The sequence below is a fragment of the Trachinotus anak genome, unplaced genomic scaffold, assembly GCF_046630095.1.
Source record: "Trachinotus anak isolate AG129_WGS33_773 ecotype Australia unplaced genomic scaffold, CSIRO_AGI_Tana_v1 ptg000008l, whole genome shotgun sequence".
Classification (NCBI taxonomy): Eukaryota; Metazoa; Chordata; class Actinopteri; order Carangiformes; family Carangidae; genus Trachinotus; species Trachinotus anak.
In genome coordinates this window covers 23791506-23819073 of record NW_027273859.1, presented here as the reverse complement: position 1 = coordinate 23819073, position 27568 = coordinate 23791506, and the positions used below count along the sequence as shown (strand labels likewise).

Below are 27568 nucleotides of genomic sequence, written 5' to 3'. Positions count from 1 at the left end.
AATGGACATGCCTGGTGTTGTGTTGTTGTCACCATCAGTGTAAAGTAACACACCACTCGTGTTTTTTGTCTTTTTATGCAGATTGTCCCGTTCATGTGTAGAAGATTGTCTACAGGGAATACACTGCGTAACCAAGTTGTTTGCAACTCATAATGAAGAGTATGAGTGGAGTCGGGGTGAACAACCATATTGAAATACATAGAAGAGAAACAGAGCAAAGAAAAGGCAGGAGTCAAAAATTCAGAGAGCCTATTTAGAGTAACAGGTTTCAAAGTAGGCTCTAGTTTGGGAGCTTTGTAGGGAGGCAAAGACACGGCTTGGTAAAGAGATGAGGCAAACAACATAAAAACACGGATTAAGGGTGGGAAGAAAGCCTAATAGTGGTAGATTATAATGGCATTACTACCTGGTGAGACACAAGTACGCACAGCAGGCTGGAGGTGTCTGTGGGATGATGGGACTGACACTCAACGGCTGAGTCACACAGAGGCTGAGCAGAGGGCCGGGATCATAACGACTGCTGCTCGGCTGTGAGGAGGAAAGAGCTCAGCTCCAGTGACTCATCTTCTGGTTTTAACCTCTGTCAATCAGACCTTTCACCGGCTACTGACTGTATCTATAGCTGAAGGTCTCTATGGGATTCTGCGGTTGTTTGTACTTCCTCATTGTAACCATGGAGCCTATAATGAGACATTTTCTATTAGGTCTCTGTCATGAACGCTGCAATTGTGTTTCAGTGGTCCAACCAACATTTCAGGCTTAATGTGATTATGAGAACATTATGATTAAGACGCAGGTCATAAGAACACATTAATCTTCTTATTATATTTATTTTAAGGCCATATGGAGATGATTAATACTGCAATTATGACATGCATTATTAGTCACGTTGTGCAAGGCTTATTTAGACACCTTAATCCAGGTAAAATAGTTCTCCAGTCATTTTTCAAGTTACTACACTTACTTAAAATGAGTCATTTGGGTTGCAAGAAAACATCTATAATACAAAGGGAATCTGCTTCTGCTTTCTTGAGGAGAGTTAGACAAGAAGATTGATACCATTCTCATGTGTCCTCTAAATGTGAAGCTCCAGCCAGCAGATGGTTTTAGTTCGTTTACCGTCTCCATCCAAGGCTAAGCTAACCAGCTGCTGGCTGTAGCTTCATATTTAGTGGACAGATATGAGAGTGTTTATTGATCTTCTCATCTAACTCGCTTTTTTTCCCCTATAATGCCAAGCTACTGCAGAAACTAACATAACCAAGAGGAATTGTATTTACTGGATCATGAAGACCTGTACAGAATATTTGAATTAAACCAGGGCACCATGGCTGGCAGATCCTAGTAAACACCCAAACAGCAGCATTAAATTGTGTAGTGTGTCCGATGCTGACCCAACTCATTCCAGAAGCTGCATGGTGGTCGCATGTACCTAGTTCATTTTGCCAAGCTTTCCCATCCAAGTCAATTTCACAGCCCGACTGTAGTGAGTTTTTTCCCTTTTTGTGTCTTTCAAACTCAATTTCAAAGAGTTCTGGGAGACAGCGGCGGCTTCAGTGTTGGTCGATCACATTTTCTCATTAATTTAAAGGCGCTGTAGATGCCTTTCGATTACAACATGAATAATAAATAGGCCTGTTAGTCTCCTTGTGGTGGGAGTGGTCTTGTTTAATTTGATGTCAATCCATGTGTATTAAGGAAACTGCTTCTCCACAAAAGGAAAAAAAAACAAAAACGAAACAGCCTCAGACACATGACGTTGTTGTTGTTGTTCCAGACTTAATAAACAACCCGTCAGGATGTGTTACAGAGGGATGTGCCAGTGGACCATGCAGCACAGAGAAACAGTGTCGGTGTAAAACCACTACTACACGCAAAACAGTTTAGGTTGGGATGCTGGTGTGTTTCAAATAACATTTTTCGTATGATATGTGATCTGACGGTTCACTTTCTGCTATGAGATTAAGTGACACTCCCTCATATTTCAGTGTGATTACAACTGTATCACTTTCTCGGATCAAAAGCTTTGATGCGACTTGAGCTCCAATTTGCAAACTAATTACAGATTATAACACTTTTTCCTCTACTACAAAAAAAAAAAAAAAAAACGCTTAAGATTAAATGATGGGGAAGGTGGTTGAATTTATATTCTGATACAGTCAGTGTGCTGCAGGGATAGGTGTACAGGGTCAATGTGCCTCAATTTGTGAGCAAGACATTAAATAGACCACAGATCTTTGGCTCATCAAGTCATCGTCATTCACTGGGGTCTTCCTCATTATCATAGCATTAATGCTACATATGAAACCACCATTATCAATTCAATAGCTTGTCCAGCTCAAAAAAAATAAAAAACAAAACACTTCCTCCTGCTCTCACATCCAGTTTGTACAGCATGTACTTTTCCTCTGCATGATGATTGTCGAGGTGTAATGTCTCCACCTAAAGGTAACCTGGGGAACTGACTGGGAGTCCTGTGTTTGTGTGTGAGCCCCACATGACAAAATGCTGAACTGATAGGCAGGATAATCATATAAACACTCCAAGCAGCATTTTAATCATAACCAATTATAGATCTCTGTCATCTTTAATGATACATTAGGTACAAGCAGATATGATTAGGCTTGTGAAAATTAGTGAAATTCAAGGGAGACACTGTTTGCATGCAATTACATCCTCACAGCTGTACAGTTTTTAAAGTACAAATCACCATTAATTCAGTTGTGTATAATGCATTACAAGTTTTATTATTCAACTTGTACAGTAATTTTAAATAATTCTAGACAAATGTACATTGATGTGTCCGTGCCTGTACAAAAGTGGCCAAATATATAAAATAATGTGGCAGAAAATAAGGGAAGAAAAATTACATGAATTGAGCAAGTTTTTCCTTCACTTTCTCCTCGATGTTTGCATGGTATTTCATTTGGGCAAGCAGCGCTTTGGCAGTTTGAAGCTCCCCTGATTAAAAAAACAAAACAAAAAAAAAAAGTAAGTTCAATCAATGACTCACTCGGCGATTTAAAGGTAAGCTTCAGCATAGATTAGAAAACAAACAAAGGGCTGAGTGGGAGGAAGAGAAAATATTTCAGCGCAACATCTGAATATAGTACCTTTACGGAGGGCAGCATCTGTTTGCTCTGTCAAGTCTGCCAGTTTTCCTGCAAGTGAAAGAGGAGACAAGTTCCAGCTCTGCACATGTTAACAAGATGTAGCACATATGGCGCTTTTCATTCCTAGAAATGTAAAAGCACGCTCGCCTCTAAGAGCTACTGCTTGATTTGAGATGAAAACAGCATTAGGAAAATCTGAGAAATATTGTGTTAACACAGTTTGACATGTGCATCCTCCTGCACTTGAGCTCAATAAAATATACTGAACAGACTGTATAGACAAGCATGCTGTAGATCTATCATGTATGCATCACTGATTATTTTCTAGATTTTGAAACTAGCACTTGGTTAAAGTATATCAATAATGGCATTTATTTACAGCATTTATTTTCTGCATTAGCTATTAAATGTATTCAATTCCGTAATTACCTTTCTATATGTGTTAGTTGTCATTGTTAGTGTTGTTAGCTGTGTTTCAAATTGCCCACATATGCACACCTACAATATGGGTTTGTTTGGCTGCACTGTGAACAGATCCACCGCTTGCTCTTCTGTTGTATTTCTGACAAAGTAGCTGCTACTGTTGCCTGTGCTATGAAACTCAACTTGCTGTTGCCATGGTAACCACAGGTATCTCTGAATCAAGCAGAACTGGGATCTTTACAACTTTCACTTCTAAACTGAAGCATGTCTCAGCATGCTCAAGGTGCAGTTCATCCCTATGCTGCTTGTATTGCTATTAATGTTTCATTTTAATACAGAATTTTAACAGTCTAATCGGAAATAGCTGATGTGTAGCCACCAATTAACCAGGGACTTGTTCTCCCACCTGTGCAAAATTATTCTCAATAATTAGCTCAAATCATTCAACCAGACTCTCACTAAATAGATTGAAAAGACATATTAGTTTACCTCTTGTCTCCTGGGCGATCTTATTGGCTTCTTCTGGAGTCTGTGCTTCATCAAGAGCTTCATTGATCTCCATCAGCTCCATTAGAAACTCCGCATCAGCCCCGGCGTCGGTGCCCTCTTCTATACGCATCCCCTCCAGCTCCAGCTGAAACATAGGGCAGTAGTTCATCAAACTGCACTGCTCCTTTAGAAAGCATGTCACCATTCATGAAGGTCAGATGGTAAAGTTGTCTCTCTTGAACAGGGGATCAGACAGACTGAGCTTGAAGTTATGAAAATAAACTGTTCATTAGAAGCAGAGGCAGAGATTTCACACTCACCATGTAAAGACCGCGACTCAAAGGCTTACGCAGAGTCTTGTATGCTTTGTTCACAAGAGCCGACTGGTTTTCTGAATACTCCTGCTCTTTCTGCAAAAGAGGGCTCTGTTGAGTTTTGCTTCTAATTATGACAAGTTCAGTCTGTATTCATTCCTTAAAAAATGGAAAGAGAATCTGTATTATTATGATTTTTGAATGGCACACTTTGCATTTTAAAAACAAATCACATTATCCACAATTAGACATCAAAAGGGAAGACAGTCTGAGGTTTCTGTATACGTTGCCATCCCACTCTATACCACTGTCTGTTTTCTAAACACCAAGTCCTTGGTGCAACTGTCAATTAGGTGTATGACATACAGCTAGTCTTTTGTAGTCGAGCAGTCTGGGACCCTTCAAGGGGTGCAGGTGGAAGTTTGACACGATAGATGCGTAGAAACAAGACGGGAAGGAAAATATCTTGGAAATGGTTGGCAGATCTGAGTACATTTTGCAGCTATCAGGTCTGTCAGCTCTCGAGAAAATCAATAGTCTCAAGCTCTGGCCCATGGGCCCATCGTGTGGAGCTGTTTCTGTAATAACCAGTGCAGTAGGTGGCTGCCTTGTAGCCTTGTATAAGTAATGAGTTTTCCATATATGATGAAGACCCCTGAGGCTAGAGGATGTCTAATTAAGAAGAAATGGCCAGAGGTGCTGATAAATAAAACGGAGTCAGTACAATATTGAACAGGTTGTGTGTGAAGAAACCATTTAAGCAAATGGTCGTCTCTCACACACTGCTGAATATGAGTTTAGCTTTCATATCATATCTTGACAACATTCTGCATTGTGCTTTTCCACCCGAGTGTACAGAATAAATTACATATGAAGCATCAGACCTCTGCTCCTCCTTGTATCCATAATGCTTTTTTTTTTTTAATAATTGGATGATGAAACTTTTTCTCCTGTTTATTACTTTCAACTTTTAACTGCTCAGACGCATCGGTCTCATTTCTAAGTCTCAATTCTTTCTATGACATTTTTAAAGCTGATGAAGTCACAATTTTTCTGTAAAATATAGTCCAACTCTTCTCATCAGCTTCCCTGTGCTTTGGGCAGAGTGTAATTTACCAAGTACCTCAAATCTATTTCCCACACAAAATTCAGGTTTTAGAGAGGTGCACTTGTCTGCTTATAAAAAATAGACAAACTAAAAGTGAAGAGGGAGAAAAGAGCAAATTTATTTCCACACTCACCATGACGAGTTTGCTGTGTGCATTTTATTAATGTGTTCTATATCATTTCTTAAAGCAGCAGAGGCAGACATATCCACTTTTAGGCAGTAGTATGGCTCAAGCTCCAAAAAACACTGCATCCTGCATTTCCCATAATGCAACTTGATAGCACCCATCATTAGACACTACCTGGTAGGAAGCCGTGTCCCCATTCTGTAACAGAGGCTTTCCGTAGCCTCATAGTCCAAGCTGAAATAACCCTGATGACATCACTATTACATAATCATGGCTTGACAAAGCTCCTCCATAGCCACATTATAGAACGGTTTTTACTGCACTCTGCACAACTTCAAACTGACCTTTATGCCTAAAATTTGTGGAAAGCCCTTTTAAAAATTACAGTTCAGTCAACATTTGCCTTTTTCTGTAAGCTAGAGTCAACAACAAGCAAAGTTGCTCCGTGCAGCTTTATTTTCATCGGCTGTATGTTTACATGAAGGGGAAGTTCACAGATATCCAGCATATATTTGATGAGAGATGAAACGATTAGTCAATTAATCAATTAGATGAGCAACAGAATATGAATCGTTAACTATTTTATGTCATTTCAGTTGTTTTAAGTCCATATAGCCAAACATTTGTGGTTTCAGCTTCTAAGATGTGATGAGAATTTGAAATTCTTCTTTGTTGTGGTAGTAAATTGACTAGCTTTGGGTTTTGGGCTGTTGGCCATATAAAACCAGCAATTTCAATAGGTCACCTTGGGGTCTGGGAAATTATAATGGGCATTTTTTCCCCCCATTTTCTGACATTTTATAAACCGAATGATTAATAATTGATTTATTAATCATGAAAACACTTGGTAGATGAAAAGTGGTCATTAGTCGCTGCTCTATATTTAACTTTGCTGGTTTGTTTGGGGTGGAATTTCTGCTGCTTCCTTTTCCTCCTCTGCCCAAACATGTTTTAGGTCAAAAATTGGATTTCAGTTTTAACTGCAGTTTCTCTGAGACATACGAGCCATAATTTCTCCCTGCACCACAGATCGATTGTAGCAAAAGTTATGAAATATATGGATAGATGGAGTTTGGAAAGGTCGCCATAAGTCAAACTTTGATTTTCTCTCGGTTAACCTTTACTTTTATGATTTTAAAGTTAAAATATAAAGTATTTTATTATAGACCTTTTTCACAGTAGACATGACAAGATGTCAGGTGTAATTAATAGCATTAAGAAATACTTAGGAAAACCAGTTCCAGGGTCCTGGGATTGGTGTGTGTTTGCTTACTGGAACAGCCTGCTGGGATAGCGAACCAACATTAATGTCATTAAATAATCCTGTCAAATTATGATTGATCATACTGTAAAATTTGTCGTTATAAGGTTGTTTGCAGTCAACTGATTCACTCCTTTCTCCTTTCTTTATAAAAGCAATGTCCTGGCATCTTTTCAGGATTTTAGCTTTCGATTCCTTGCCTTGTTTGCTTGATAGCTGAATGTAGGGAAAGTTGCTTTGCGGATGCAACGTACTTTAACCAAGTCATCCTTAAATTTTACACCAAATTATTTTGGTTTGGCCAAGTCACAATGAATCACACTAACAAAACAAAAATGCACAGTCCAGGGGTCAGACCCAGTTTCCTGTGTCACACTGTCACTAATAGATAGGAAAGCTTCTGCTGACTCAGACCATCTCACTCAGCTGATCTCTGTTTTCGGATTCCCTTTACACCCCGCTGCCTACCACAGATTTCTGGCTGAAGTTGTCAGGATGTAGAGACCTCTGGAGCTGCAAGTATCTTCTCTGTAGCTTTTGTGTGTCCAGTGTGAATGTGTAGTCACTGAAAAGAGGCAACACATGGTAACATGAAAAGTTTTGCTCACAGACTAACTTAACTTATAAAATGTTTATGGAGATAAGAGAGTGGGTAATAATTAGGGAGACAAGATGCTCACCAATCCATGATCTGGAAGTAAGATGCCCCTTCTTCAGGGGGCTGGACTACTTTGCAGGACATGCAGAAGAATGCAGGCGTTTTGTCAAGAGGCTGTTCACAGTTCCAGCAGTTCTGTTTGACTTGGCTTGTACAGTAACTCCTCGGTGAGTTGGCTCGATTGGTGGAGTAAGTTAAGCCTCCGTCCTTCACCGGTGCTCTGGTGTTCACGGTGCACTGCCATGCGTCCTTGCTGGGGAGGCTGACAGACGTCCAGTGTGCTGAACATGTAACAGCTTTACATACGGACAGTCGGTTCGTCAACAGCAGTGCAGCCCGGGATGAGCACACAATCCGCAAAGAGTTCAAAGACAACATTTCGGCAATTAAAATACACTGTCTGGTGCTGTTAAACAGTCAATCAAAACATGACATCCTCCTATCAAAACATCAACATCCCTCTCTCTGAAAGACAGAGAAAGAAGAAGAAGAAGAAGAAGAAGAAGAAGGGCGCTCTTCTTCGTTTGTTAAAAGCGCCATCCTGCCACCCCTCGGCTGGGCGGTGTAAGCGGAGGACTGGAGCCGTCTCGGAGGTGCTGGAAAGAAAAACAGCTAGCAAGCTGAGCTGCTAGCAAGCAGTTTGTTAGCAACTACTGCTGTTAAAGTAGACTTGGATCTGATCGCAGCACACCAAACGTTGTAAGTTGAACCCCTTAGCAGTTTTGAAAGCACGGTAGCTGTGTACCACCGACATATAAACTTCAGCGTTCGCCAGGACGTCAACTTTCGATGACAGAAAGAGCCGGTGGTCAGTGTATAGCTAGGCTAGCTCACTAGCTAGCAGCAGCCTAGCTTAGTTTGCTAACGTGTTTTTAACAGCAAAATTTGCTCTTGTTTGTGGTCATTTCTGGTAGGTAGCTTGCTGTCAGACACCAGCGCACTTCCTCAACAGCAGTCTGTAACATTGTTTAACAGTGTACAGAGGAAAACACTCAGCTTTAACTTACAGCTGAGAAGCTTGCCAAGCTACCTAGCCAGATGACAAAGACACTCTATGCTAGTGTTATGAGCGGTGACTGATGGATAAAGGGTATACCACTTTAAATGGAGATTAACATAAGTATCTGACCACGATATATCATACACTCCTTAATAAGGCACACGTCGTCTGTCGTGGGCTATTGTTGTTTAAACATAACTTGTTTCAGTTTATACGCGGCAGGTAACTCAAAACTTAGAGAACAGATAGAGCCACATTTCCATCTCCTAATGTCTTTTTCAGATCTTCTATTAACCCCCATGACGATGAGTCGGGAAATGGTCCATGAAGAGTTTTGGATACACAGAGAGTGGCTGGTCCACCAGGGACATCATCGGGCACTGGAGCACAGATAACACCTCCAAATTGGTGAGAGTTTTGTGTATTGAGCGATCTATATAATCTACCCAATCCAGGCTACTGCATTGGAATCTATATACAGTCTATGATTGAAATAGCAGTGATGTGAACAAAAGTTTCTTTGAACCGGGGCCAGTCTAAGGTTTGCTTATTTGGCCAAGGATCAGACTAGGCGTCTTGACTCCTCGCTTTTACAGTTTCCTAACAAAGTACAAGCAGTGATGAATGCCAGCTCTTGATTCTTGTTGTGTATGTGTAGGTGTGTGTTTTGGGGGTGCAAAAGGTGACGGTAGATTATTCCAGAGAGACACTGGTTGGAGACAGCAGCTCCTATAAGATAAACAGGATCTCCTCCTGAAGGTCGAGGGAGGTGCTTCTCAAGGCCCCCACAGACAATACTCTGGGTATTATTAACGGAAATGGCTAAGAATAGAGAGCAGGGGAGCAAGGTGGCTCCTCTGGCAGTCGTGTTGTTTGGGTTAAATGAGCCAAAACGGAACATCATCTGTAGAAGAGTGACTTTCTTAAGCTCACATGCTGGGTGTGTCGCACTCGCACAAGGCTAGAGGTTGATTTGGAGGGCTTTATCAGGCTCTGATGTACAGCAGCAGCAACGGAGTAGTTCTGGATCACTCTTGCCTGGTTATGTATGGAGTTATTGCATTTTACTGTTTGGATTTGTAAGTACATAAAACGTTGTTCCTGTGTGGGCTTTTTGTAGTTTTGTGTATTTTTTTTTTTTTTTTTTTACCAATAGTGGAGTAAGAACGTTTTTGTACCATGTGTAGATTTTAGATTGCACAGATACATAAGATTTACTCCTAATTAAAGTTGGATGACATGGATAAAAGTCCTCTATGAAGTTTTATTTCAGAATATCATGATGTAATACATTTTCTGGAGCACAAATTAAAATTTTAATGATTTTTTTTTTTTTTTTTTTTTTTTAAATACACAGGAATGTCTGGTTTGGGTCAATTCAGTTAATACATGACAAATCAAGGCACCTTAATACATTGATACAGAAATTATACAAAAATTCAATTTGCCATGAAGCAGTCCCAGTCATTGATTTGCAGCATTATTCACTATGGCTGTCCAGTGATGTTAAAGGGACAGATGTCTCTGTGTCTGACATATTTTTGTAGGCCAACCGGAAAGTTAGCTTCACTCTGGTTCCCTCCACAAAAAGGGAATGGGAATTTTCTGTTGGCTTTTGGAATATTACAGAAAATAAGCTTGGTCATAATAAAGATTGATGACATTTACACATTTTGTTCAGCAGGATAACTTTCATGAATGAACACCACTTTTATGATACAATCAAAAGAATCAAAAAGCTAATGTTAGGCTCTAAATGATCTACACCACAGTCACATGACTTCATCTTAGAAAGTTAGTAAGTGTGCAAGTATAAACATAATGATAAGATGATGATGATTATTCCCTGACAACCCTCAACAACCTCTGTATTCTCATTTAGTCTCCTGTTAGCAACTGCCTTTTTAGGACACATAAGCACTTAAAAATTCAAGATTGTAGTATTTACTGACATAGTTTATGTCATTTTTATATCTTGAGCTTTTGTTAACCACAGACCTTATTTCAGGCATCTAACAAAACATCAATTCAAAATACCCATCATCTTTGGGCCACGGGCACCAGAAGTGCAAAAATGCTAACTTATCGCCAGGTTGTAGGACTCATTCCTGCAGTACTCCATTGTCTCATAGTATATATCATTGCAAAAAGTCCAAGTTAGTGCATCTGCATCTGTACAATACCCCGAATCAGTATCAGCACCATTACTGAACCATTGGTTATTGTTCAGATATTTAAGACTGATTTAAGTTACTGTGTCTTTATCACTGTTTGTGTAACAGTTTCATTTTTTCAATAGTTTTATAAATAATCAAGTATCAGAATACATTTATAAAATTTGAAGTACTTAGTATTGGTGTCATAATCATAATTTGAACAGAATTTAGCCACAACATTTGACATGCTATGTCCAGTATGGCACCCCTTTGAAAGCAAGATTAATTGTGCCTGTTGAGCTGTGGGTAAATCAGTAACAGTGAAGTCAATTGAGCTGTTTTTTGTCACAACAATTGGGAATCTCTACTTCATTACTCCTGGCAGCCTTCAAACAAACTGTCTGGAATTATCTGACACATGACCCTGTTAGTTAGCATTTCAGTATTGATTTGTCAGCTTGGTATTGAGTTGTGGTTCAGGTAAAGACTGTTCAGGCATTAATGGGAAAGAGCTTTTTGATTTGTACAACACTGTACAGTATTTCACTCCACTCTGTTATGATTTTCTCAAATCCTCTTTTTACCCCTCACAGATAAACCATGATCCCCATCACTGAGCTGCGATACTTTGTGGATACACAGCCAGCATACCGTATCCTGAAACCATGGTGGGATGTGTTCACCGACTACATCTCCATTGTTATGCTGATGATTTCTGTGTTTGGAGGGACACTGCAGGTCACCCAGGACAAGATGATTTGCCTGCCCTGTAAATGGGTGGTCAATGAGACCTGCAAGAAGAACTTTAATTCCACCCTCTCCACATCATTGTTCTTGGAGCCCAAAGGGATCCAGTATGATCTGGATCGCCACCAGTACAACTATGTGGATGCTGTGTGTTATGAGAATAGATTACACTGGTTTGCCAAGTATTTCCCCTATCTAGTGTTACTCCACACCCTTATTTTCCTAGCTTGCAGCAACTTTTGGTTTAAGTTTCCACGGACTAGTTCCAAACTAGAGCACTTTGTGTCCATCTTGCTGAAATGCTTTGACTCCCCATGGACAACTAGGGCACTGTCAGAGACGGTTGTCGAAGAGAGTGACCCAAAACCAATGAAAATGAACGGCTCAATGGACCACAAAGAGTCCGTTATTAGTGAGGATGTTGAAGCAAGCGTTCCTATGCTCCAAAGGACAAAGACACGTTTTGAGCAAGGCATTGTGGATAGAACAGAGACAGGGGTTTTGGACAAAAAAGAGGGTGAACAGGCAAAAGCCCTGTTTGAAAAGGTGAAGAAGTTCCGTATACACGTTGAAGAAGGAGACATTGTGTACAGACTGTACATCCGACAGACTATTATCAAAGTCATCAAGTTTATTTTGATAATCTGCTACACGGGGTATTACGTGCACGATATTAAATTCAGTGTCGATTGTTCAGTAAATATAGAGAGTCTGACGGGCTACAGCGTGTACCGTTGCGCTCATCCGTTGGCTACACTTTTTAAAATCTTGGCCTGTTTTTACATTAGCTTAGTGGTGGTGTATGGTTTGATCTGCATGTACACTCTTTGCTGGATGCTTCGGCGCTCTTTAAAGAGATACTCCTTTGAGTCAATACGCGAGGAGAGCAGCTACAGTGACATACCCGATGTGAAGAACGACTTTGCATTCATGTTGCACATGATCGATCAGTATGACCCTCTGTACTCCAAGCGCTTCGCAGTGTTCCTCTCAGAAGTAAGCGAAAACAAGCTGAGGCAGCTGAACCTCAACAATGAGTGGACACTAGACAAGCTCAGGCAGCGGATAACTAAGAACTCTCAGGAGAAGTTGGAGTTGCACCTTTTCATGCTAAGTGGCATCCCAGACACAGTGTTTGACCTGATGGAGCTGGAGGTCCTTAAACTGGAGCTCATCTCAGATGTCACCATCCCCCCGATCATCGCCCAGCTGGTCAACCTGCGAGAGATGTGGCTGTATCACACGCCAGCTAAAATCGAGGCTCCGGCATTGGCTTTTTTGCGTGAGAACTTGAAGTCTCTGCACATCAAGTTCACCGACATCAAAGAGATTCCCTTATGGATCTACAGTTTGAAGAATCTGAGCGAGCTCCATCTGACAGGGAATCTCAGCGCTGAGAACAACCGTTACATTGTCATCGATGGGCTCCGAGAGCTCAAGAGGCTCAAAGTTCTTCGTCTGAAGAGCAATCTCACCAAGCTACCTCAAGTGGTGACTGACGTGGGCATGCACCTCCAGAAGCTTTCCATCAACAATGAAGGCACCAAGCTGATGGTGCTCAACAGCCTGAAGAAGATGGTCAACTTGACGGAACTGGAGCTCATTCGCTGTGATCTAGAGCGAATACCGCACTCAATCTTCAGCTTGCACAATTTGCAGGAGATTGACCTGAAGGACAACAACCTGAAGACCATTGAGGAGATCATCAGCTTCCAGCACCTTCATCGGCTGGTCTGCCTTAAGCTCTGGTACAACCAGATTGCCTACATTCCCATCCAGATTGGCACGCTCACCAACCTGGAAAAGCTGTACCTGAACAGAAACAAGATTGAGAAGATCCCCAGCCAATTGTTTTATTGCCGCAAGCTGCGCTTCCTGGACCTGAGCCATAACAACCTGACCTATATCCCAACAGACATTGGCTTCCTCCAGAATCTGCAGTACCTGGCAGTGACAGCCAACAGGGTGAGTGCTGTAATATCACTCTTCACCATTTTGATTTTTATTGATTGTATATTGGATTGTTTTTATCTGTTGTGGTTCATTAGCAACAATTTGTCTGCTGATGAAAAATGTTAAAGTTAGAAATTATAATCTCTCTCCTTTTCTCTCCCTTCACAATACCCTCCCTCCCTACCTTCAAATAAAGATTGAAAGTCTGCCCAATGAGTTGTTCCAGTGCAAGAAGCTTCGCACCTTAAACTTGGGGAACAATTGCCTGCAGTCTCTGCCGTCGCGGTTTGGAGAGCTGACTGGATTGACGCAGCTCGAGCTGAGAGGAAACCGTCTGGAATGTCTGCCCGTGGAGCTGAGCGAGTGCAGACAGCTAAAGAGAACCGGTCTCGTGGTAGAAGAGGACCTCTTTAACACGCTGCCCTCAGAAGTTAAGGAACAGTTGTGGAAGGTTGACAAAGAACAAGCTTAGACGGGTCTGTTACTGTGAGTGAAAACAGATACTCACCAACTGGGCCCTGACACAGGAGGAATGCCCAGACTGTCCCAGTGGGTTTGCTGAAGCAGGCACTCGACCTGCTGGAGTGTACTGCCAGTAAGGTTGGGTATCGAGAACCAGTGCCAGTTTGGCAGAACCTTAATACTAATTCTGGAAGCTTGTGGTTGTTTTTCTTAGCTCCTAACTTTCCAGTAGATTTTTTTTTTTTTTTAATTCACCGACAAACACTTCTTTAGGTCTTTCCGCTATGACCCAGTAACGATGCTTTTTAGCAATAATGAAGCAGTGCCATTGTGATTGGCAGCTTGTGTTTACACATGAGGTAGTAAGGTGATCTCCAAGACCTCTCCCTCCTAATTGCTGTGTATAGATAACAGTCAAACTGCAACCAGCACTTGCATCAGTTGTTTTGAGCTATACTGAGCTCCCAATTGCATCATAACATGCACAGGAAGAATCATGAAATCCAAGAGGTCAAGAGGATGAAACTCTGTCATATATTTTGGTTGGAAAAAATTTAGGCTGATGCTCATTTAAAATATTTGACAAGCCATCTGATTAATACACAGTCACGGAGTCAGAATAGTGGTTATTTTAACTCTCCACCTATTGTCCAGAACTGACCTAACAAATTTTACCTCTGGTGGTCAGCATGTGTCTGCTTCAGAAGGGATGACAATGGCCTCCAGATACCTTAATATGTGCTTTGTTTGAAAATGTTAAGAAAATCACAAGAGTATGACATGAAATCTCAAATCAGGGAGAACTAATGATGAGTCATGTCAAGACAGTTGTAGATTCTGAGATCCTTGTGTCTGAGAAGGTGTTGGTAACAAGTCGATGCCCAAAATCTGAAAGTGTGACGGTGCCGTAGATCTCACAGGCCAGTGTGATGATGTGATTCTTCCAGGGCCTACGAGGGCATTGTAATGACCCTGCGAGAGTTCTAGTCTGATATCAAACTGGAAAAGAGGCAGCAGGCTCAGTAAACAATAAGAACAGCACATTAAATGGAAGCAAGTGCGGGTGCAATTTATCACCAAAAGTCAGTATACAAACAGAGTCACAGAGCATTTCAACACAGAATTCAGGGTGAGTGTGTTTCAGTTGTTAACTTTGTATTAAAAACATTTCAAAACATCCTGAAAGGTTTCCATTATTGTTTGGGAATTCTGATAGGTGGCGTTTATATGCTCATAATGTGAGCTGGGTGCTCACGACATTGGTAAGATACTGTAATCATTGTTCAGTCTGTCAAAATCTGACACTAACCTTTAGTCAAAAATGCTGCTTGCACGCTGACTTTGTGTAGGTGTGTACACATGCATGTGTGTCAGGACACTATGTTATTTTCTGTTTTTGGCTGTGGTATCGACTTCAGTATTGAGAATCATGGAATTTCACTGGTATCGGCACTGACTACCAAATATCTGTTCTCGTGACATCCCTGTGTCAGGGTGAAGGGGTTGATGGTTTTTTTTTCTGGAGGAAGATGTGTGATTGTGGAGGGCAGGCATAGTAAACGATAACAACACATTAAATGGCAGCAAGTGCGGGCGCAGCGACAAGCCCACTGCAAGTTGTATCTGTGTTTGCATTTATTTGTATTATTGTGATATCCCTGTGGCAGGGTGATGGGGTTGAAGGTTTTCTTTCTGGAGACAGATTTGTGGTGTGTTTGAGGAAGGGCAGTCACTGTACTGAATGCTACCCAGTGGACTAGCAAAACAAATATCCACCCTCCCACCCCCACAGTCACATTATTGGAGCATCTTATCAGGAAGCGGATACCCAGCCCTTACTGTCAGTATACTAAGCAGTGGGAATTGAGCAAATCCAATGCATTGTCATGCTGCATTCACAGTTTTTATTTTCAATGAATTGCACAAAACAAAATGAACAAATATGGGGAAAATACTGACAAGGCTTTGAATTAAATTGTGTCATGTCTGCATCAAAGGAATTCAAATGAAGCTTGAGAATAACAGAGATATTGAAATGTGTTTCAAATGTTGACAATATGTCTGAAACTAGCATAGATGCTTGCCTGAAACTCTAGATTGGTTAATTACCTTTGATATGGTGAATGCAACCACTGGTCTACATGTAAGCCCTGATAGTTAAGTGTTAACTGTCTGCAAACAAGTTAAAGACCAGACAGGTTCTAAATTCTGTTTTCCAGGCACCTGGCCTTGTGTTCTTTTCAGTTTATTATAACATTGTAATATGATGTTTCTACTTAATAAGGAGGTTTTTCTGTTATTTTAATATAACTGAACAGCAGTACTCAAATATTGTGCAATGTTCAGTGTAGATGTTTTCACCCATGTGTGAATTTACAGCCACCTTTGATGTAAACAATCTCAATTGCGACATAATTCATACATATTTCATTAAGGTGAGTTGAATAATGATTTAATGATTTAATCTGAGTTTTCTTTTTAACTACATATGAAAGAACAATGCAATAATGTCCAAAATGGCCATTTCTGAAACATCATGAAATTCTGATTTTTAATTTTTACTTTAAAAAAAGCTTAAAGCTTATAACAAACAAGCCACATTCCACTTAATGAAAAGAAGAAATGTATTTCAGTGGCAAGAAAGAATCGGAGGCATTACTGAAAAGAGCCATGGATGTCAGGTCAGCTGCCTTAACTTTAATTTACTCCGTTTCTGGGGTTTTTTTTTTTTGTAGCATCCGTTGACTATGTTTTGATGCAGATAATTGTCTTCAAAGCTGCACTAGACTACCCAGGCCAAAATGGTAATGGACAGTTTTTGCTGTTTGTGTTATATTTTGCTCAAATGGTTTGGTTTCATCACTTCCTGTGGACTTTCAATAAGAGACCATGCTCAGTAATATAAATATAATATACATGTGGTGTCTCAAATGTGACTAATGAGACATTCTTCTCTGTTATAGCCTCACCTTGTGACATTGGCTGTGCTCTGTGCTAACTTTATTTTTTTTTATAAAGGGTCTGCCCTAGTGCAGCTTTTAACTCTCTTAACCAGTGTTGCTGCTGACAGTTACATTCTGATTTATATTATCCAGTAAAACTTCTACCAGTCTTATTTGTAAAAGTGACCTGGAAATTTAGCAGTTGGGTTTAAGTATTAATTGCTGAAGTGACAAACGCTCATTTTGGGAATCATAGTGGACTTTTTTTGTGTGTGTGAGTGTGTGAGTGTGAGTGATGGATTTTATTTGTGTGTTTGTTTTTTGTGCCAGACACACTCATCTCATATTTTCACCCATTCCTGCCAGGGAGATGAAAGAAAAGGACAAAATGCTAGAAATTATTTAAAAAGATTCTCAAAGATTACATAAGATTACAAAGAAATATAATTTTGACTTACTGAATTAGATCTATGAGATGGTTGACTTGCTGTCATATTTTGTCACCGTTTGTATGCTTTTCTCATATTTGTAGGATATATTTTGAGAACTTTTATTAATTTTTTTTTTTGGTCTTGTCATGGGTCAATGGGCTTCTATACTTTATCGGGTCAGGTCACCAATTTGTCATCATTTATTTCTCGGTTTTCAAAGTGTGATCTCTTGTAGAGAAAAGTTGAATACTTTTTGCCTTAGAGAGACTTTTCTGCACTTGCATTTTGCCACAGTTAACAACATGATGCTAAAAACGGGGAATTCAAGATCAATGCACAGCTCTGACACAGCACAACACACACAACAGGGTTTCTTGTGTTTACTCTGAGAATAAAATATCAGTTTATGTTTTAATAAACCTAACTGCAAGAAAACTTGGACCGTAGCAATATACAGTAAAAAAAAAACTGGGTTAAAAAAGCATAGGAATTATTGTGTACATTTATTTCAAGAACATGTTTAACTATCCTATATTGTGCAATATTGCCTTTATTTAAACTATGTAAAAGTTAGTAGTGATGTAGTTTTCTAATGTGCATGGGCATTCTTTTTGTCACATTTTACCAACGTGATGTTGAGAATATCAAGTTAAGTAGATTAGAGGAGATTTTTGATCCTAGAGAATGCTTTTGCACTACAGCACCTCTCCCACAAGTAACATTTAGGTAAATGCAAATAATGGTATACAGCTTAATGTATACAACGCATGTGTTTGTATGTTTTTCTGGTGTGGGAAAGTTTCAAGTGAATGACTGCCAGCCACGAGATTAAAATGGTGTGTGATTATTCAAGTATTTTACAAATAGAAAACTACACATATTAAAAAACAATTCTCCTTGTCCTTACCTATAAGTCCAAACTGGAGCATTTTAAAGGATACCCAGAATGCCTCAGCAATACACCACAGATTAAGACAATCAACTATAATAATTAAAAGTGACATCACAAATGTCAAATGTAAAGTCTTGTAGTGAGCACTGCAAGTAAATGGTCAGTACATTAAAAAATACATAATTTAGATTGCTGATAAAGTATCAGTTAATAGATTAGATTTTTGTCTCAAAGTCATTGTTAATCTTTTTCTGTGTTCCCTTTTTTTTTTTTTTTTGATCATTTGACTTGTTTTATTTTCATTTTGACAGCTATTAGTATTATAATAGTATAACTAAATTTCTCAGGAAACCAGCTAGTACTCACTTCTTTTTTGAGTTGATTGCCTATTTTTTATTACACTTGGTATTTTTATTTATTTAAACAGTTGTGATAACATTTTTATATGCATTTCTATAAATTCTTTTCTAGTTGGGTGTATTTAATATTGACTGCTGGTTTAAAACAAAATGTGTTTGTGATTTTAAAGAAACCACTTGGTTTAACCTTGATTCTTTGTTTTCGTCAATTACCACGTATTAATTGAGCTGTGTCATGTCAGAATTGTTGTCGTGATTAGTACAGATGAACTGTGTGTGAGTGAGTTTTCGTAGGTTTGCAGAATTGGACTTTGTCCCCCCTTGATGTCCATGTTCTTTGTCCTCTTAAAATTATCATTTTGGGTACAAAATTATTTTCAATGTCCCCCACCTCAATTCCAGTCATCAAAGGTGATGTACAAATTTGGTTTAGTGTGGTATTTTTTCTTTTTTTTTTTTCCTTTGCCAAACGTTTTTAATTAAAAAAGGAAATCATAAATGCAACAGTATTGAAATGAATGATGAGATAATGAGTGACTATTCTTTTTGAACATGTCTCATCCTCTCTTGTACACCATTCACTGGGGTAAAATAAAATAAAGTTGGTTGACCAAATTTGTATTGATCTCTGCTCGGATGTTTATTCAGAAGGTGCAGACATTTTGCTGGGGAGGACATGTCATTCGATTAACACTTCATAAACACAAAGTTGTGGTATCTCCTGACAGTGTAATTGGGGATACACACCACTAAGGACACAGTTTCAGCTGATGTGATAAGGGCCTTGTGGTGCATCATCCTTTACTCATCCTTCCTTTTCTCTTGAAGTTGGCCCCTAAATCCAGTTTTTTGAGACCTACGTTATGTCAGTTTTGTGCATATAATAACCAAATGAAAGCAAATCTGGTAATATTCCATCAGAGGAGGTTCTGAAGAACTAATTTGTGAATGAAATGTTCAAATGTACTTATGTTCGCTTCTTCGATTGTGAGGCTCACCATACAGTGGGGTTACCCACAGTCTGCCTGTTTCCACCGAGCTGTAACTACCAGCTCCGAGATCTACGCAGCATAAAATCGACAAATGTAAAAATCAGTTTCATTTTGCCGCGTTTGTGCCCATGACTGAAAATTCCCTGCGGAACCATTCAGCGTCGAGTAACTGCCCATAGCCGGACCCGTTTCTTCGACACACTCGCTCGGGGACGCAGGGTTTGAAATGGTAAACACATAGTAGAAAATTTCATGAGCTTGGTATCAAATTACAATTAACGGAACAGTTTATTGAGTTATCACCCTAACATTGCGGATGTAATGCAGTTAACACAGCTAGGAGCCGGTTAGCTTACTTCATAATTTGTCGTAATTTGTCTATGTTTGCTATCTGGGCAACGGGCTAAGCTAGACAGCCTCCACTACTGAATGGCTATTAGTGACCATGCCAGTTAAAAGTTATGTTGTAAGGATTTCATGGTGGGGTCTTTTTTCTGTTGTCATTTTTTTCAGGCTGTTACCCTTCACACAGATGTCGGGGAAATTAAAATTGAATTGTTCTGTGAGCGCACACCGAGAACATGTGAGGTGAGTTCCATGTTTCACTGTCGACTCTTCCGACACAGAAGCGCATTCAGTTCTTAACAAAAATTGAGATGTATTTTTCCTTGATGAAGTCATGGTACATCATGGCATATCCCTTTTAATTATTTTCACAGAACTTCCTTGCTTTGTGTGCCAGTGGGTTCTACAGTGGGTGCAACTTCCACAGAAATATAAAAGGCTTCATGGTTCAAACTGGGGATCCTACAGGTACAGGACCGGTTTTGTGCGCAATCAGTACCTAAAATGTCAGAATTCACATTTTGGATTTACTAGATTACATTTCAATTGTGCAGGCACAGGCAAAGGAGGAACAAGCATATGGGGTCGCAAATTTGAAGATGAATTCAGTGAGCACTTAAAAGTGAGTACCTCTTCTGGCGGGTTTTTACCTGAGCATTTTTCATTCAAAAGGTCAAGAGTTTAGTATTGTAACTTGTGTGTTTGTCTGATTTTTCATATTCAGCACAATGTGAGAGGAGTGGTCTCAATGGCTAACAATGGCCCCAACACGAATGGCTCCCAGTTTTTCTTCACATATGCCAAACAGCCTCATCTGGACATGAAGTACACAGTGTTTGGAAAGTACGTAAGCTGTGTGTATGGATATGTGAGATCAAAACAGTGGTAGGGATGTTAAACAGAGTGATGCAGTGAAACTACTTTGGACTGTAGACAGCTAGTGAGATCATGATTGACAGTTAATGTTAGATAAAAAAGATTTATCTATGTAATACATCATGTATAACTGAAGGGAATCCACAGACCTTTCTGTACATTTCTTGGCATAACTGCATCTAATTTTGGATTGTCAGCTGACGTCTCACTCTCTTCAACATGTAGGATTATTGATGGCTTGGAGACACTGGATGAACTGGAGAAACTGCCCGTCAATGAAAAGACGTTTCGACCACTGACTGAAACCCGGATAAAGGATGTGACCATCCATGCTAACCCTTTTGCTGGATAGCTGACTTGGACTTCAGGGCCTTTAACACAGCCATGAACTCAGATTTATTTTTTCAAATAAGCAAAGTGATACAGTGTCTGGTACCTTGCCAAAGTGACAGTGCTTAACTTGGAGAGAAAGTCCCCAGATATCTACTGTTGACAGGACACTGACTGAGCCTGTGAAATGCTAAGTTGTATGAACAAAATTAGGTTTTTAAAACCAGAATTTTCCAATAGGTATGACCTAGAATTAAAATATCATTTTGGGTGAGAAATATCTTACTGTTTTAAAGGAGCTATTTGTAAGTTTTGCTGTTGCTACATAGCCAGTGTTTGCATTAACCGCTGTTAACTTACCAGTCTAGAAGAAACTTTGCAAGTTGAGCATCAAATTTCATTCCTTTACTGAACAAGAGCTGTCTCCAGCCGTGGAAGGCAATGCCAGTGTCAACTCTTGTCTCTACCATGTCTTTTTCTTCTACTGAAGTTAGCATGATGACCAGCGAGCCCGTCTCCCCACTTTACAATAGCGACTCACTGTAGCCTCCAATCTTGGCGCTGCTCTGAGGGCGTATTATAACCTCTCGTCTTGTAAACACAACGATGGCTGAAGCTCTTGTCAAGAGACAATTACCACCACCTGCTCCCAGCAAGAAACCACATTTGGCAGCAGAGAAAACTTACAAATAGCCCCTTTAATAATTAAACACCTTAGTCTCTGTGCAGTACTGCCAGATTTGTCAACGTGATGCAGAGTCCAGCGGTCTGATTTCAACAGTTTGTTGCTGCATCTGTCACTAAATTTTAAGAAATGGTTGTTCTCCTTTAAATTCATATGTCATCGATATGTCACAGCCTTCGTGATGAACAAGTGCAACTTCCTCTTAACCTCTTCATCTTCAGGCACTCACAGATGGCACCATAAAAAGAAAACATGTCTGGCTTAACATTGCTGATGGTTTTTTATGAATAGACGATGTCAATAAATTGCCAATGTTTTGTAGTAAATAAAGTTTTTGTAATGAACAGTGTGTCTAGCGTGATTCAAAACATTTTATATTTAAAAAAAAAAAATGTAATAGAGAAAACGCTGAAGTCACGGGGGGGTGGGGGGGGGGGGGGGGGTCTAGTAGAGGAGCTGTAGTCATATATGAAGTACAAAGTGAGTGCATGGCTTGTCAAATTACGTCATCACTAGTGGACGAGGCAAAGAGGCACTGGCACAAGCAAGTTCATACAAACTGCATGAAAGCCCCGCGGAAATGGCGTCAGACGAGGCGTTTAAAGTGAGTCTACAGTCCCGCTCGTCAGCATGTCTTGTTTGTGATGAACTGCTTTAAAACTTGTGTGCGAGCGGAGTCACAGCTCATTTATTCCTGCCCAGGTGCCGTGTGCACTCCTGACAGGCGACTTGCCGTTTGCTTTGTACGTTGTATTCCAGGTGTGCTCTCTGAAGGGGAAAGTGGCCCTGATAACGGGGGCCAGCTCAGGCATTGGTGCAGGGACCAGCGTCCTGTTCGCCAAGCTCGGGGCCCTGCTGGCCCTCAACGGCCGCGACGTGGAAAACCTCAACAAAATAGCCGAACAGTGCGCAGACTGTGGAGCCGCCGAGGTAGCCCACTGACCCTAACGCTGAACTCTAAACACACAGACAACAAAGTGAACAAGTTCTGTAACCACAGGGCTAAACTGAAGTACATTTGTGTAATGTCAAATTGGCATATGCAGCATGGATGTAAAATAATATATGTTAAAAACATAACATGGTATTTGAAGACGTGCATACACGCAGTGATTTGTTCAGTATTGCAGGAATACGTTTTTGACACTTGTGCGAAGAATGTCTTCAATGCCACAGTCTGATGAAAAAGTGTTTGTCCATTAACTGTGCAGCCTTTGCTTGTTCCCGGAGACCTGACTGATGAGGAGACGGTGAAGAAGACAGTGGAGCGGACCATTGCTCACTTCGGCCGGCTGGACGTCCTGGTCAACAGCGCAGGTATCCTGGCCATGGGCAGCATCGAGACGACAGACCTGGCCCAGTATGACAAGATCATGAACATCAATGTGAGGTAGGATTTCAAAGACCTGACATCATAACATCCTGGAGACATGGAAGCGCTGAGTGGCACAGGAGCAGGGATATGTCAGATGACGATTAAGCAATTGTTTGCTGTTTTTTTTTTTTTTTATTCACAGTGTGTGTGTACAAGCTTGATTGAATCTAGATAGGACTATTTTTACACTGTATGGAAGCACTGTATGTGTATGCATAAACGTGTAGGGGCATGACTGGAAGTTACTCTAATACATATACTTTTTTAAGGCAACATTGTGGAAGTGGAACTGGAAGATTGTAGTTGATCCAGCCACTGCATTAAATTTAATTGTGCTGTAAAAAAGGTGAACATGCTGTGCTCTCCCACAGATTTTTCCATAGAGACCATCAGGCCACGCTGTCATAAATCCTCAGGAATATTTGACTGATGGCACCATTCACCAGCCACCGCATCTTAATGTACCAGTAACAATATGTGGGTGTAGGTGTCATATTGCTGTTATCACACTGGTGAAATCCCATCACAGGTCTCAGGATGTAATTTTCCTCTTTAATCTCAAGAGGACACAAAGCTGATGGTAGTGCTAGCATGGCAGTCCCCAACTCCATGTTTTATTTTAAGGTATATACTCAGTTAGAATGTCTTCTAACTTTTGTTTCATATTCCAGATCTGTTTACCATCTGACTCAACTCTGTGTGCCTCACTTGATCAAGACCAAAGGCTGCATCGTCAATGTATCCAGTGTCAATGGACAGAGATCAGTGAGTATTATGCAGCTGCAAAACAGTTTCCAACAGCACCCTCCACATTCTCTATCTTTATTTATCATGAAGCTTCTTTGAGATCTGTGATTTTTCTGTCTGTAGTTCCCTGGTGTGCTGGCCTACTGCATGTCCAAGTCTGCCATTGACCAGTTTACACGCTGTATAGCACTTGGTGAGTGGAGCCATTTTAGCCTTGTGTGTTCATTGTAAAGGTTGACAATGGAACATGAGCACAGGAAATCACATGACTGCTTTTTATTTCAGAGCTGGCAGCAAAGCAAGTCAGGGTGAACTCTGTCTGGTACGTGCAGGGAGCATTTTATTTTTGCAGAACATCACTTTTAGATAATTCCCCGTTCTCATTTTAGTTCACGCGCCATTTGCTATGCAGATTGTCTGAGATTGTCTTTGAAAAGTCACTGAGATCAGTTTTCTTTGGTGAAATTTAGCATGTCTGTTGTATGATATTATACCTCTTCAGCCCGGGTGTGATCATCACAGATGTCCACAAGAGAGCAGGACTGGATGAGGAGCAGTACGCTCAGGTAACGCATCACGATAAGATGCTACTGCATCTTGTCCATACAACCTAATGGTACGGTGAGGTTATCCCAAACTTAACCCCAGTATGTTGTTTCTTCAGTTGTCTGCAAGCAAATAAATCTAAACATACCAAAGGATTAAATTTTTCTCTGCTGGAAAATGAAAAAAATACTAATTATATGTATCCCCCATCCTTGTTCTGTCTTTGTCACCACCAGTTCCTTGCTAAGTGTAAGACGACCCACGCCCTCGGTCGACCAGGTGAGGTGGAGGAAGTGGCCCAGAGCATCGCCTTCCTGGCATCTGACGCTGCCAGCTTCATCACTGGAGTCAACCTACCTATTGATGGAGGTCGCCATGCCATGTGTCCAAGATAAGACCACGTATTTTAACATGCAGCCATCTGCTAAAATAGTGCTTTCAAACTCTAAGTCTGTCTCTGGTTTTGTATCCAATAAGCCAGTATCACCCTATTTCCACAAAAATGAAACTGAGGAGAAAAGTTAGAGAAAAAAGAAAACGTTACTTCAAGGACACAGTTTTTCTCCAAGTTTACAATGGCAGTAGCTGTCAGGACTCGACAGTTTCCAGGTGTTAAATGAAGAGAAGGAAGCTGAAATGCACTGTCGCAAGTAGGCAGTTTAAATGCATTTTATTATCTGGCTTTGCTATGAAGTTTCCTTTGATGAATAAACAAAAAAATTGAAAGCTGCTTATCAACAAAGGTTTCAGACATTTATTGAATTACCTGTTTAGTCATTAGACTTCATTCACACAGCATAAAACGTCTGTACAGACCAAACACTGCAAGCTCATGTATTGTGGTAGTTGAACGTTCTGTATTGTAAGAAATCCTCTGAGTTTATAGATTGGTGGGACCAACCATCATTGCTGCACATTTTAGTGACAAATGCATCAACAGTAAATTAAAAGGATGGTAATGTCCTGAAATACAGCTGATTGTCCAGGACAGTTTCATTATGGGAAAAAAACCTCATACAGACTGTTAAATCTTTAAAGCTCCAAATGACCAAAAATGTGCGAAAAACAGACTTTGATGCCTGGTTTTGAACTGGAAAGCTAATCAGAATTTAAATATTTAAATAGAATCCACCGTAGATAATAAAAGTTGCATAATTGTACATGTTAACAAATAAAAAAACTTAACTTATAGTGTCAGACTCGTACAAAGAATATTGAAAATGTTAAAATACTACCTTGAAAATATAATTTAATGAATTTGGCCTGCGTGTTTACAATCTTCCCTTTTTTCGTAAAGCACAGACGTCGCTTTACTGAGAGCTGACGAGAGAGTTTTATCACACGAGTGTCAACTGTTGCAGCACCAGGTGTCACCTCTGTGTCATCCCAGATTAGGTCAGGTAACGATGTGTTTGCTGTGAGATGAGAGGTGCAGTACGAGGTAGCATCTGGACACACTTTTCTCGGTTCACACTATGGAAACCTTGGCTCCATCTTAACATGGAAAGCACCACACAGCAGTTGTTTGTGTGAAGATATTTGTAGAAATGTGGGGTCCCTCTGCACTGGATAGTTAGAGGCTCAAAAAGACTTACCTGGCGGCAGCGTGCCTGTGTGTCTGAGGCACACTGTATACCTGAATGAGTGATATGATGTTGATACTGTATATGCCTAAAGGCTGTGGAACAATAACTATTGCACTTTATATTACAATATACAGTACATATACATGTATATAAATAATACTTTAACATTAAAATAGGAATTATTGCATTTGCAGGTGTAACCGTTCCATATTTCTGTACAGATCTCTTGAAAACCTTAGGTTCTTGCGAAATCGGGTATCAGACCGTGAAGAAAATATGATACAACATGGTCCGAGAGATGACAGAAATGAGACGTTGATATTACTTCCAAAAAGGGCGTTCAGATCTTGTATCAAGTCTCTGAAAAAGGAGCTTATTATTTTTTCCATAGGCTGATTAATGCCAGAAGTCTTATCTCTGCATTTCCAATGGGCCTTTTTTTCTCTGGTGCCCCCTCCGGTTTCTGCAGTCCAAGCATATTTTGTAGAGAGAAAATAGGGGTCTGAAGAACCAGTCTCCCCATTCACCTTCCCCCATGCAGTCACTCCTTTAAGGAGTATTCCTGGCCCCTCCACAGGGCCCTATAAGAAGCACACGGGTCCAACCTCGAGGTGATAGCGTGCGCCAGGTTCTGTTGTCGGTAGGTTGTACACATCCACTATGGGAAGTAGGTTTGGGTCCAGGGTCTGGAAGATGAACTGGGTCTGATGCCATCGGCCATCTTTGATCTGAAAGTGAAGGATGCATGATGTCATATGATGTGATGATGTGGATAACAAAATAACATCAAAGGGTATGTTCTCTCACTTAGTTCTGGTTATATCCAGCTATGCGGGTAGCTTTGTTCTTTGGGGCTGTTTTTGAGATGTCTGCTGCTGAGATTTCTGCCACCACCAGAGTACAATAGAGGTTAATGGAATTTTATCTGTGCTGCACAAAGCATTGAAAATGTATGCTTAAGAAAAAATAAACAGCAACTTGCTATTCCACAAACAGTGCCCCAGTTATTCTGGATAATCCACAGACTTCAGTGGAAACTGTTTTCATTGGAAATACTTTCTACCAAAGAAATAGTCCTTCCTAAAACTATCAGCAACAAAGTCTGTGAATTATGCAAAGTAACAGGGACACTGTTCATCGAAAGAACTCTAATTCACCTCCATTGTATTGGGTTGGGGGCTGAATCTGTACAAATAAAACCAGAGCTATCTGCATGGCTAGACAAAACATGTTTTGTTTTGGGCTATATGGCGCTAGGTCTAGGAGGCAATAAGGTAAGGAGGCACCTGAATAAGGTGGCACTCCAGGTTTAAATATCAGTCTACCAGCAACTCTTATTCAATCAATGTGCAAACAAAAATATGAAATGTTTGCACTTGACCAAGAAATAATTAATTCCCTGTAAAAATAGAACAGAGCCAGGCTAGCTATTTCCCTCTGATTTTCTTATCTTACCATTTCTTTATGCTAAGCTAAGCTAACTGCCTTGCTTCAGCTCCATGCTAACACACAGACATAAGAGTTGTATCAATCTTCTCATCTAACAGTAAGAAAGCAAGTATGTGTATTTTCCAAAATGTTGAACTATTCCTTTAAGGATGTATACGTTTTGGACCAAAGGACTGAATATTTGATGTCATAATGGTAACAG

At 40.2% G+C, this 27568-nt stretch overlaps 5 protein-coding genes across 7 annotated transcripts in view; 3 read left to right on the top strand and 2 right to left on the bottom strand.

Annotated features, from left to right (window-relative positions):
* Nucleotides 1–2552: 2552 nt before the first annotated feature.
* On the bottom strand, nt 2553–8734 carry hscb (HscB mitochondrial iron-sulfur cluster cochaperone). The gene is made up of 6 exons (XM_071483673.1): nt 7516–8734; nt 7304–7400; nt 4346–4435; nt 4026–4170; nt 3114–3161; nt 2553–2961 (listed from the first exon to the last, which is right to left on the bottom strand). The coding sequence occupies exons 1-6, from the start codon at nt 7869–7871 to the stop codon at nt 2867–2869; spliced, it is 831 nt and encodes a 276-aa protein (XP_071339774.1). The 5' UTR covers nt 7872–8734; the 3' UTR covers nt 2553–2866.
* Nucleotides 8053–19054, top strand: lrrc8ab (leucine rich repeat containing 8 VRAC subunit Ab). 2 transcript variants are annotated; one of them, XM_071483671.1, is made up of 4 exons: nt 8053–8192; nt 8776–8901; nt 11243–13361; nt 13546–19054. In XM_071483671.1, exons 3-4 carry the CDS (start codon nt 11250–11252, stop codon nt 13819–13821), a joined length of 2388 nt encoding a protein of 795 aa, XP_071339772.1. In that variant the 5' UTR covers nt 8053–8192; nt 8776–8901; nt 11243–11249; the 3' UTR covers nt 13822–19054. The 2 variants fall into 2 exon arrangements, with proteins under 2 accessions (XP_071339772.1, XP_071339773.1); XM_071483672.1 differs by lacking the exons at nt 8053–8192; nt 8776–8901 and adding an exon at nt 8915–9572.
* Nucleotides 19055–19572: 518 nt separating this feature from the next.
* Nucleotides 19573–22009, top strand: ppil3 (peptidylprolyl isomerase (cyclophilin)-like 3). Its single transcript, XM_071483675.1, has 6 exons — nt 19573–19656; nt 19941–20015; nt 20147–20240; nt 20327–20394; nt 20497–20615; nt 20874–22009. Exons 1-6 carry the CDS (start codon nt 19654–19656, stop codon nt 20998–21000), a joined length of 486 nt encoding a protein of 161 aa, XP_071339776.1. The 5' UTR covers nt 19573–19653; the 3' UTR covers nt 21001–22009.
* Nucleotides 22010–22156: 147 nt separating this feature from the next.
* LOC139624504 (3-oxoacyl-[acyl-carrier-protein] reductase FabG) lies at nt 22157–25073 on the top strand. Its single transcript, XM_071483674.1, has 8 exons — nt 22157–22267; nt 22423–22593; nt 22875–23053; nt 23710–23803; nt 23909–23978; nt 24071–24107; nt 24288–24351; nt 24568–25073. Exons 1-8 carry the CDS (start codon nt 22244–22246, stop codon nt 24724–24726), a joined length of 798 nt encoding a protein of 265 aa, XP_071339775.1. The 5' UTR covers nt 22157–22243; the 3' UTR covers nt 24727–25073.
* The window catches only part of col27a1b (collagen, type XXVII, alpha 1b), a 66439-nt gene continuing 63933 nt past the window's right edge, over nt 25063–27568 (bottom strand). For both annotated transcript variants that reach the window (XM_071483668.1, XM_071483669.1), the window contains exon 61: nt 25063–26645. In XM_071483668.1, the coding sequence (XP_071339769.1) occupies nt 26499–26645 (147 nt within the window). In that variant the 3' untranslated portion in view covers nt 25063–26498. The remainder of the gene's footprint in view (nt 26646–27568) is intronic.

Coding starts and splice junctions, on each gene's coding strand:
- lrrc8ab (XM_071483671.1), top strand. CDS start 11,250: ATGATCCCCATCACTGAGCTGCGATACTTTGTGGATACACAGCCAGCA. Junction 13,362..13,545: donor TGGCAGTGACAGCCAACAGG/GTGAGTGCTGTA, acceptor CTTCAAATAAAG/ATTGAAAGTCTGCCCAATGA.
- hscb (XM_071483673.1), bottom strand. CDS start 7,871: ATGTTGTCTTTGAACTCTTTGCGGATTGTGTGCTCATCCCGGGCTGCA. Junction 4,436..7,303: donor ACTTCAGCCAGAAATCTGTG/GTAGGCAGCGGG, acceptor CCTCTTTTGCAG/AAAGAGCAGGAGTATTCAGA. Junction 2,962..3,113: donor AGATGCTGCCCTCCGTAAAG/GTACTATATTCA, acceptor TTTTTTAATCAG/GGGAGCTTCAAACTGCCAAA.
- ppil3 (XM_071483675.1), top strand. Junction 20,016..20,146: donor GCACACCGAGAACATGTGAG/GTGAGTTCCATG, acceptor TTATTTTCACAG/AACTTCCTTGCTTTGTGTGC. Junction 20,616..20,873: donor AAGTACACAGTGTTTGGAAA/GTACGTAAGCTG, acceptor TTCAACATGTAG/GATTATTGATGGCTTGGAGA.
- LOC139624504 (XM_071483674.1), top strand. CDS start 22,244: ATGGCGTCAGACGAGGCGTTTAAA. Junction 23,054..23,709: donor ATCATGAACATCAATGTGAG/GTAGGATTTCAA, acceptor TTCATATTCCAG/ATCTGTTTACCATCTGACTC. Junction 24,352..24,567: donor ATGAGGAGCAGTACGCTCAG/GTAACGCATCAC, acceptor TGTCACCACCAG/TTCCTTGCTAAGTGTAAGAC.